We start from the raw sequence: 11,514 nt of genomic DNA on the forward strand, positions 1-11,514 counted from the left end.
TTCGAACAGTGGACTTATCGCTGTGCTTGTTCTGTTGGACCTCAGTGCTGCTTTTGATACTGTTGACCATAAAATTTTATTACAGAGATTAGAGCATGTCATAGGTATTAAAGGCACTGCGCTGCGGTGGTTTGAATCATATTTGTCTAATAGATTACAGTTTGTTCATGTAAATGGGGAATCTTCTTCACAGACTAAAGTTAATTATGGAGTTCCACAAGGTTCTGTGCTAGGACCAATTTTATTCACTTTATACATGCTTCCCTTAGGCAGTATTATTAGACGGTATTGCTTAAATTTTCATTGTTACGCAGATGATACCCAGCTTTATCTGTCCATGAAGCCAGAGGATACACACCAATTAGCTAAACTGCAGGATTGTCTTACAGACATAAAGACATGGATGACCTCTAATTTCCTGCTTTTAAACTCAGATAAAACTGAAGTTATTGTACTTGGCCCCACAAATCTTAGAAGCATGGTGTCTAACCAGATCGTTACTCTGGATGGCATTTCCCTGATCTCTAGTAATACTGTGAGAAATCTTGGAGTCATTTTTGATCAGGATATGTCATTCAAAGCGCATATTAAACAAATATGTAGGACTGCCTTTTTGCATTTACGCAATATCTCTAAAATCAGAAAGGTCTTGTCTCAGAGTGATGCTGAAAAACTAATTCATGCATTTATTTCCTCTAGGCTGGACTATTGTAATTCATTATTATCAGGTTGTCCTAAAAGTTCCCTAAAAAGCCTTCAGTTGGTTCAGAATGCTGCAGCTAGAGTACTGACGGGGACTAGCAGGAGAGAGCATATCTCACCCGTGTTGGCCTCTCTTCATTGGCTTCCTGTTAATTCTATAATAGAATTTAAAATTCTTCTTCTTACTTATAAGGTTTTGAATAATCAGGTCCCATCTTATCTTAGGGACCTCGTAGTACCATATTACCCCATTAGAGCGCTTCGCTCTCAGACTGCGGGCTTACTTGTAGTTCCTAGGGTTTGTAAGAGTAGAATGGGAGGCAGAGCCTTCAGCTTTCAGGCTCCTCTCCTGTGGAACCAGCTCCCAATTCAGATCAGGGAGACAGATACCCTCTCTACTTTTAAGATTAGGCTTAAAACTTTCCTTTTCGCTAAGGCTTATAGTTAGGGCTGGATCGGGTGACCCTGGACCATCCCTTGGTTATGCTGCTTTAGACGTAGATTGTGGGGGGGTTCCCATGATGCACTGTTTCTTTCTCTTTTTGCTCCGTATGCATCACTCTGCATTTAATCATTAGTGATCGATCTCTGCCCCCCTTCACGGCATGTCTTTTTCCTGTTTTTTTTTCCCTCAGCCCAACCAGTCTCAGCAGAAGACTGCCCCTCCCTGAGCCTGGTTCTGCTGGAGGTTTCTTCCTGTTAAAAGGGAGTTTTTCCTTCCCACTGTTGCCAAGTGCTTGCTCATAGGGGGTCGTTTTGACCGTTGGGGTTTTTCATAATTATTGTATGGCCTTGCCTTACAATATGGAGCGCCTTGGGGCAACTGTTTGTTGTGATTTGGCGCTATATAAGAAAAAAGTTGATTGAAGTTGATTGATAGACATCCAACTTCTCACTGATGCAAGGCAATCTTCTAAGGACTTTTTGTGAATGAGATTACCAGCAGTTATTGGCATGTATAACTGAGTATCATCAGCATAGCATTGAAAGGTAATCTCAAAGCACCGCAATATGTGCCCAAGGGGTGCTATATAAAGGGAGAAAAGCAGGGGGCCTAAGACGGACCCCTGTGGAACCCCAAATTTCATGTCACTAAGGTTGGAGGTAGTGTTACTGTATAAAACAGTGAGAACGACTGGTCAAGTATGACGTTAACCATGCAAGGTCACTCCCAGTAATCCCAAAATGATTTTCCAGCCTATCAAGTAGAATATGGTGATCCATAGTATCAAATGCAGCACTGAGATGTAACAGCACAAGAACCATTGTGGTGTCCGAATCCATTGCAAGCAGAAAATCATTCACCACTTTAGTGAGAACAGTCTCTGTGGAATGATATTTTCTAAAAGCAGACTGCAGTGGCTCAAAGAGATTATTCTCAGTAAGATAGTCCACGAGTTGCCATGGACACCACTTTTTTCCAAAATTTTAGAGCAAAATGATAGATTTGATATCGGCCGATAGTTTTTCAATACACTAGGGTCAAGATTAGGTTTCTTAAGTAATGGTTTAATCACTGCAGATTTGAAACATTTAGGAACAGATCCAGAAGTTAAAGAAAGATTAATCATTTCCAGCACAGTCGGCTCAAGAGTGGGCCACAGGTCCTTAAACAGTTTTGTTGGTATAGGCTCAAATAAACAGATTGTGCTTTTTGTTGACGTTACGAGTTTCTTCAGCATGCCTAGAGAGATACTCTCAAATTCTGTAGATCTAGGTAATACCTCAGTAATGGCACCCACCTCAATACTAGGGTGTAGTGGCTGGGTTAAGGCATGCTGGGATATGTTTAACTATCAGGCTCGGTGTTGACAACTGGCTGGACACAAATGCAGAGCACAAACTCACAGATCTGTAGGCTTAACTCTTTTACTGGGTTGGCTAGCTGGGGTCGGTACACGGTAAGGCAGTCAGACAAGAGCAGAAGTACAACAGTCATCAGGCTAGAGGCGTGGTTGAGAAAAACAAGCAGGTGGTCAAAAACACAATGAGACAAAACGAAGCAAGGCAATGATACAAGAGAAGGCTGGAAAGAAGGCTCAACGCACCTCGATCTGGTGAAGGACCAGAGCACAAAGAGTCTTAAATACACCCAAGTGATGAGCTGCAAATCAAGGACAGGTGTGAGGAGAGGCAGCTAGAGCTGGGGTGTGGTCAGACAAAGGGAAACGCCCACCACCAAGAGAAAGACAGAGAGAACCCAAGCAGAAAGCAACAGACAAAGAACCTACAACACCCAAAAATAAGACAAAATGTACAATAAAACAGCACAAACCAAAACCTGACATTAACCTAATGTCTTCTATATTCTTCTCAAAGTAATCCAGGAAATCTTGTGGTGTAAAAGGAGAGCGAACTACAGGTGGTTCTCCATGAATAAGTGTTGCCACCGTGTCGAACAAGAACTTTGAGTTCGTCTTGTTTTTGTTGCTCAAATTAGAGTAATAGGTCCGCTTTGTAGCCAGTAATGCATGCTTATAGTCTAAGATAGCATCACACCATGCAAGGTGGAATACTTCTATTTTGAACTACGTCATTTCAATTCTAGACCTCTAGCCTTATGCTTGAGGTCACACAGGTAATCACTGAATCAAGGTGACTGCATTTTGGGGGAATCTGGTTTTAACAAAGGTGGCGCAATCATGTTGAGTGTAGTTTTGAGCACTGAGTTTAAACTGTCCACAAGACTGTCTACTGATTGGGTATTTGCCAAATGTGAAGCTAAGACATCAGGCAGTCTAGCTTCGAGTTCAGTCTTAGTTGAGGAGTTGATGCATCGCCGTAGTGATATCTAAGGTTGTTGTTCTACTATACACAGCAGTGAAACTGTAAATAAGTGAGTGATCAGAGACCACTGATGTAAGAGTCATGATGTCAATATTTGTGACAGCAATACCACATGCGAGAACCAGATCCAGGGTATTTCCACCAATGTGCGTTGAGTCCCAAATGCACTGTGGAAATCCTAATGCATCCACAATTTCTATAAATGATTTGCAGAGGGGATCAGAAGGATTTTTTATATGAACGTTAAAGTCACCAATGATCAGAATGTTATCTGCACTAGTTGACAAGTTAGAGATGAATTCACCAGATTCATCTAAGAATTCAGAATATGGGCCAGGAGGCCTATATACAGTGACAGAGTAATACAGCTGATTTTTATTCTTCTGACCTTGGCAATGCGTAATATCCTGAGCAGAGAATCGGATGCTCAAACGAGTTATATTTGTGTCCTCCAACAGCTAATAAGCTAAACCTAGGTTTATAAATAAGAGCAACACCCCGCCTTGCTTTGCATCATGAGGGACGTGACTAAATATATATGTTGGTGGGCAGGCCTCATTTAAGGGGAGGACAGCTATAAGTTTAAGCCAGGTTTCACATAACCCAATCATATCTAAGTGATGATCAATAATTAGATCATAATCAACAATGATTTTGAGGATAGTGATCTTATGTTAATGAGACCCAGACTAAGGACCTCAGTGGGGTTGACAGTTGCACTGTTTGGGTTTAGGGGTGGTTCCAGAGTAGCATATATAAGATGCTTAGAAATAGGTTTAGGTTTGAGACATTCCACATGAGTTGTAGGTAGCAGACACAAAATCTTTGATATTTCTGGAGCAACCATTGGGCCATCCTCAATTTCCACATCATCCAATGTAGCAATGGGTATTAAATTTGCAAAGCATATCCCTCTATGATTTTTATGGACATGTCTATGGAAGCAGGCCACAGTCTCAACTTGTTGAATTTCCCTCACCACTATGGATTTTCTGCACTATTTCCCCATTAAACTAATGGATTCCACAACCACATTTGTTGTAAGCCTTGCAGGGTCTCTAATCACCTGCTCCATGGCTTGCTTTAAAATCCTCATGTTACCCTCCCTGTAGAGCTCTATCTATGTTTGCAGATAAGATGGCGGCGCCTTCCCCAGTAGGGTGGAGGCCATCCAGCATCAACAAGCCATGGTGGCCTGAGAACAAAGTCCAGTTATCAATAAGGTTATAGCCTTGTTGTCTAGAAAATTGGGCCAGCCACCTATTTAACGATGTCAGCCTGCTAAATGCCTCATCAGGGGAAAAGGAGGTGGAGATATACTCTGTAGAGAAAGGGAATGAAAGTCAGTAGGTGCAAAATGAGTACATGTGTGAATGAGTGGGATCCCTGTGGAACAGTGTAGTTGCGAGGAGTAGAGATGGTGAAGGTAGATGAGTTAAAATACTTGTGGTCAACTATCCGAAGCAATGGAGAGTGTGGTAGAGAAGTGAAGAAGAGGGTGCAGACAGGATGGAGAGGGTGGAGAAGCATGGCAGGTGTGATTTATGACAGAAGGATGTCTTCAAGAGTGAAAGGGAAAGTTTACAAGTCAGTAGTGAGACTAGCTGTGCTGTACTGCTTTGAGGCGGTGGCACTAGCACAAAGACAGGAGTCAGGGTCGGAGGTAATAGAGCTAAAGATCCTGTGATGTTCTTTGGAAGTGATGAGGATGGACAGGGTTGAGAATAAACATATCAGAGGCAGGACTGTTTGGAGACAAAGTCAGAGAGGCAAGGCTGAGATGGTTTAGACTTGCAGAGGAGGGAACCAGGGTACATTGGGAGAAGGATGCTGAGGATGGAGCCACCATGCAGGAGGAGAAGAGGGAGGCCAAAGCGGAGGTTTATTAATGTAGTGAGGGAAGAAAAGCAGGTGACTGATGTGGCAGAGGAAGATACAGAGGACAGGGTGAGATGGAAACAGATGATCTCCTGTGGTGACCCCTAATCAGAGCAGCTGAAAGAAGATCTCATTACAGTGGTCACTGAGTGGGATATATTAGACAGCAAGATAACATTTTGTCCCACAGACATCTTTCATCTTCAACAGGAATTCATTTTAAATCTTGAAGGCTGTCATCTGCTCAGTGTCCCAGATTTAATGGGGTAGTTTCAAGATTAGAGTGTTTTGCAGGTGTTTGCATGCATTCAAAGTTGAGGACTTGGAAATGTGGATACAGCAAATAACCTGATTGAAATATGGCACTTCATCTATGACAAGACAGTTCTCAGGAGGATGTCTCTTTGGGCTGGCTACTTTGAGCCATTGTATAAGGCTAATCATCTTGCCAGGATCTTAGGCATATCTAGTTGTTGGGAAAGTGTAAGTACACGGACCCACAACAGGGGGCGCAAATGAACGGACAATGGAATAGGTCAAATAACAACACTTTACTGTTGCGAACGTGCACAACAAATACAACAGATTACAACAATGGACAAAATTCAATTCACAAAGGTGTCGTGTGGGCAGGCTCGAAGATAGGAGACGCCTCTCCGAAATAGAACCGGAACCACACGGTTTCTGCCGCCACAGGACCCCGGGAATACTGGAGCCGCCAAGTCCCGAACTCCCAGGTGGCCACTGCCTCCGCGTGTCGGACCTGGTACTGCTGGCGAGGAACAAAGTACAGTTAAATGAGGGCGCGTTTGCACCCAGCAATCCGCACGGCAGGAAAACTACCTCCACCTCTCGTTGGAAAAGGAGTCTGTTATATAACGCACAAAGTCACAAAAGATTACTGTCACACAGTGAGCTGAGAATATTACCTTCCAGGTAGAACGATATCTCGGCAAAGAGGTGGAGACGTCGTCCTGCTGATGTACCCCTGCTGATCAGATGATTGGTAACAGCTGTTGCAGGTGATGCGTGACAGCTGTCACCCTGGCTGCTCCTGTGAGGCGGCTGCGCCCTCTGGTGCCTGGAGCCCGCACTCCAGACAGGGCGCCCTCTGGTGGTGGGCCAGCAGTACCTCCTCTTCTGGCGGCCCACACAACACTAGTGCCATGATTGTTGTGGTTGAGAACTGCCAAATTACCGTGAGATTGCAATGGTGGTAAATCATCTGTTGGCATACTCAGTTTTGTTTGAGAGACGGGTATCATCCCACCCGCCCATAAGTCAACCACTGTATGTACCATATATGTGAATATTGACAAAGGTTTGTTGCAACCTGTGTTGGTTTTCACAAAGTGTTTAATTGTATCAGTTGGGCTGTTTTGTGGAACATCTTGAGGATTTGCTTTTACTTCTTTTTCTGATACTTAGTATTTTCAGTGCCTGCGTTAACTCGTGTCAGGGTAATTTTGTGGAGTTCAACAACTTGGGTGCCTTTGCTGATGAGGAAAGGCTCATTGACCTTGACTTTGTGTAAGATTTAGTGATCTTTGTGGAAACAATTGCAGCATATGAGAAGCAGAGTTAGAGATCAGAGTGTCTGGATCTCTAAAATGTCTTGGATCAAGACCAAGATTCAGGCTTTCAAGGACTTCAGAGATGTTTAGCTGATACCAATATCTTTGGAGTAGGATACCTGCAAAGAATGGAGGTATACCAGTCTTGGGTTGTGGTTACATGAAGTAAATGTGTACCTGCTATTGCTTGAGTTACCGCATTCAATCCAGCAGTGACCCACAGTGAGCTTTGGCAAAAGATCCACACCAGAGTTCCTTTCTGACTAGCCTCCAGTTGTTCATGGGGAAATGTGTGCAGTCTCTGGTGTTCTTAAGTGGTCTCCCACTCAAGTATTATCAGGACTGACCCTGCTTAACCTCTGGGATCTGATGCACAATGGACTTATATTCATTATTAAATGTGTATGTCAGCCTCCACACCTATGATCCTCATTGTGTGGAAAACAGTGAATTGCTGTCTCCTTTTAACCGCAAATTTATCTGCCCAGTTCCAAATCCAGGATTTGAACGAGAGATGACGTGCAGGACATGGGGTCAGTACAACTTCGAGACATTTGACGGCCTGTACTACTACTTTCCTGGACGGTGCACGTACACTTTGCTGAGGGACTGTGAAGAAACCACGCAGGCCAGCATTGTTGTGCAGGTTTGTTCAGATCCCGCAGTACACACACACACACACTCACTCACTCACTCACTGTAATAATAAACAAACACAATCCACCAAAGGTGCTCAGCAGTTTTGATTGGATGCCTGCTTCCAGTCATTTGGATGAGGATGAAAATTTGGGATTAGCTTCAAAACACACCCTCCTTTCTATCTGCAAGTTCAGTCACTGCCTCGGGAGAAGAATTGCTCTGAAGATTAGTGAAAGCTATTTGGTGATTAGAGTCAATTACCATTAAATACTGCAGTTATCCACAATGCCTGCAACAGACATGGACTTTGTTCCCTTGAAAAGTCAGAAGATACTGTATCTGTCTCAGAAAAAAATGAATGGAGAACATGAAATGATCACGGTGCATTTTTGTTTTCGGGTTGATGGTACATTACAGATGAGCAACATTTCATAAACAATGAGGGGAGGTGATGGTCTAGTGGTTAAGCACTGGGCTTGAGACCAGAGGATCCTTATTTCAAATCCCAGCCTGACCGGAAAATCACTAAAGCTCCTTGGGGCAAGGTCGTTAATCCCCTAGTTGCTCCCAGTGTGCAGTGAGCACCTTGTATTGCAGCACCCTGACATCGGGGTGAATGTGAGGCATTATTGTAAAGTGTTTTGAGCATCTGATGCAGATGGAAAAGCACTATATAAATTCAGACCATTTACCATTTACCAATGAGAAAAGTCTCAGACTGAAAACTCGAAACCAGAATGTGGCAGCTAAATGGTGAACAGAAAAGTACACATCTTAACAACCAAGACTGATTGGGATCGAGTCCTTTTATAAGCGAGGATAAGTTCAAAGTCTTACTTTTAGTTTTGACTTTACAGTGCAACATGCTGTCAAGTCAAAATGTGAATGTACCAAGATAAATAGTATGAATAAGGTCTCAGTAAGAAAACAGAGAACTAATCAGCATGTTGGGAAAGTGTAGTGACATGGACCCACAACAGGGGGCGTAAATGAACAGACAATAGAGGGAGTCAAATTAGAACACTTTACTGTTGTGAATGTCACAACCACACACAGCAGATTACAGAATAAATACAAGTCAATTAATGAAGGTGTCGTGTGGGCAGGCTCGACAATAGGAGACGCCGTCTGGAGATGAACCGGAACCACACGATTTCCACCGCCACCGAACCCGAAGGATACTGGAGCCGCCAAGTCCCGAAGTCCCCAGTTGGCCACCGTCTCAGCGTGTCGGATCTGGTACTGCTGGCGGAGAACAAAGACAGTCAAGTGTGGGTGTGTGTACACCCCGTAACAATAATGGTGGGAATTCCACCTCCACCTTTAACACACACTCGTGCAGCGTCTGTTTAACCACTTATCTGACGGGACGTAGGATGAAACAGTCGCGACCCACGCCGGTCCTCTGGTTGACAGCTGCAACACAATAGCTCTTGAAATCACTGAATGCTGGCAGAGAAAGTTACCTCTCACAGAAGTCGATATCTCGGCGATGTGGTGGAGGTGTCATCCTGCTTTTATCCAGGGTGAGATGCAGTTGATCGGTGACAGCTGTCACAGTTGATGAGTGACAGCTGTCACCTCGGCTGTTCCTGTAGGCGGCAGTGCCCTCTCGTGCCTGAAGCCCGCACTTCAGGCAGGGCGCCCTCTGGTGGTGGGCCAGCAGTACCTCCTCTTCTGGCGGCCCACACAACAGGACCCCCCCCTCAACGGGCGCTTCCTGGCGCCCGACCAGGCTTGTCCGGGTGGCGTCGGTAAAAATCGACCAGGAGGGCCGGGTCCAGGATGAAGCTCCTCTTCACCCAGGAGCGTTCTTCGGGTCCATACCCTTCCCAGTCCACCAAATATTGAAAGCCCCGGCCCATTCGACGGACATCCAAGAGCCGGCGTACTGTCCAAGCTGGCTCCCCGTCGATGATACGGGCAGGAGGCGGCGCCGGACCGGGTGCACAGAGGGGTGAGGTGTGATGTGGTTTCAACCTGGAGACATGAAAGGCTGGATGGATCCGCAGTGAGGCCGGGAGTTGGAGCCTCACTGCGGTGGGACTGAGGACCTTGAGGATGCGGAACGGCCCTATGTAGCGGTCTTTCAATTTCGGGGAAGCCACCTGGAGAGGTATGTCCTTGGTAGATAGCCATACCTCCTGCCCGGGCTGGTATGCGGGGGCCGGGGACCGTCGACGGTCTGCATGGGCTTTTGCCCTCGTCTGGGCCCTCAACAAGGCCGAACGGGCGGTGCGCCACACCCGACGGCATCTCCGCAGGTGGGCCTGGACCGAGGGCACACCAACCTCTCCCTCCACCACAGGAAACAAAGGGGGTTGGTACCCCAGACACACCTCAAATGGGGAGAGGCCGGTGGCAGAGGACACTTGGCTGTTATGCGCGTACTCGATCCAGGCCAGGTGTTCACTCCAAGCTGTCGGGTGTGCGGACGTTGTACAACTCAGGGCCTGCTCCAACTCTTGATTGGCCCGTTCAGCCTGTCCGTTAGTCTGAGGGTGATACCCAGACGAGAGGCTCACGGTGGCCCCCAGTTCCCGGCAGAAACTTCTCCACACCTGCGAGGAGAACTTGGACCCGTGACAGAAGTCCAGGATGGCAGCTCTGGCTTCTGGTGGGACGTATAGTCTGTTTCTCGGCCCGGTTCCGGGATCCGGGCTCCGTGCCAGGGCCTCCCGGACGGTCTTCTCCACGTCCCAGGTAAGGGTAGCCACGATAGTGGACTCCGGTACGATGGGTTCCGGTGGAGCCGACAGTTCGGTCTTGACTTCATGTTCGTGCACCCGGGACAGGGCATCCGACCTCTGGTTTTTGGTCCCGGGGCGGTAAGTGATCCGGAAGTCAAAACAGCCGAAAAACAGTGACCAGCGGGCTTGCCTGGGGTTCAGTCGCTTGGCGGTCCTGATATACTCCAGGTTCCGGTGGTCAGTAAAAACCGTGAAAGGCACTGACGCTCCCTCCAGCAGGTGTCTCCACTCCTCAAGAGCCTCTTTCACCGCAAGGAGCTCTCGATTGCCCACGTCATAGTTCCGCTCTGCTGGGGTCAACCTGCGGGAGAAATAGGCACACGGGTGAAGAACCTTATCGGTCTCTCCGCTCTGGGATAGCACGGCTCCTATCCCTGAGTCAGAGGCGTCCACTTCGACCACAAACTGGCGACTAGGATCGGGCTGCACCAAGACAGGTGCAGTCGAGAAGCGCTGTTTCAACTCCCTGAATGCGGCATCGCACCGATCCGACCACGTGAAGGGAACTTTTGGTGAGGTCAGGGCTGTCAGGGGGCTAACTACCTGACTATACCCCTTAATGAACCTCCTGTAAAAATTTGCGAAGCCGAGGAACTGTTGCAGCTTCCTACGGCTCGTAGGTTGGGGCCAGTCTCTCACCGCTGCGACCTTGGCCGGATCCGGGGCGACGGAGTTGGAGGAGATGATAAATCCCAGGAAGGACAAAGAGGTGCGGTGAAACTCACACTTCTCACCCTTCACAAACAGCCGGTTCTCCAACAACCGCTGCAGGACCTGACGTACATGCCGTACATGGGTCTCAGGATACGGAGAAAAAATGAGTATATCGTCCAGCTATACGAAGACGAATCGGTGCAGGAAGTCCCGCAAGACGTCATTAACCAAAGCTTGGAACGTCGCGGGGGCGTTAGTGAGGCCGAATGGCATGACCAGGTACTCAAAATGACCTAACGGGGTGTTGAATGCTGTCTTCCATTCGTCTCCCTTCCGGATCCGAACTAGGTGATATGCGTTCCTAAGATCCAGCTTTGTGAATATTTTGGCTCCATGCAGGGGGGTGAACACGGAATCCAACAAAGGCAACGGGTATCGGTTGCAAACCGTGATCTCGTTCAGCCCCCGGTAATCAATGCATGGACGAAGACCGCCATCTTTTTTGCCCACAAAAAAGAAACCTGCTCCCA

The 11,514-nt window shown here is 46.8% G+C and overlaps 1 protein-coding gene across 1 annotated transcript in view; it reads left to right on the forward strand.

The window, feature by feature from the left end:
- Positions 1–11,514, forward strand: part of otog (otogelin) — a 336,135-nt gene that overhangs the window by 68,816 nt on the left and 255,805 nt on the right. Inside the window, exon 6 of the mRNA XM_034163547.1 lies at positions 7,430–7,587. Within this exon, the coding sequence (XP_034019438.1) occupies positions 7,430–7,587 (158 nt within the window). The remainder of the gene's footprint in view (positions 1–7,429; positions 7,588–11,514) is intronic.

The sequence above is a fragment of the Thalassophryne amazonica genome, chromosome 2 (assembly GCF_902500255.1).
Source record: "Thalassophryne amazonica chromosome 2, fThaAma1.1, whole genome shotgun sequence".
NCBI classification, from domain to species: domain Eukaryota; kingdom Metazoa; phylum Chordata; class Actinopteri; order Batrachoidiformes; family Batrachoididae; genus Thalassophryne; species Thalassophryne amazonica.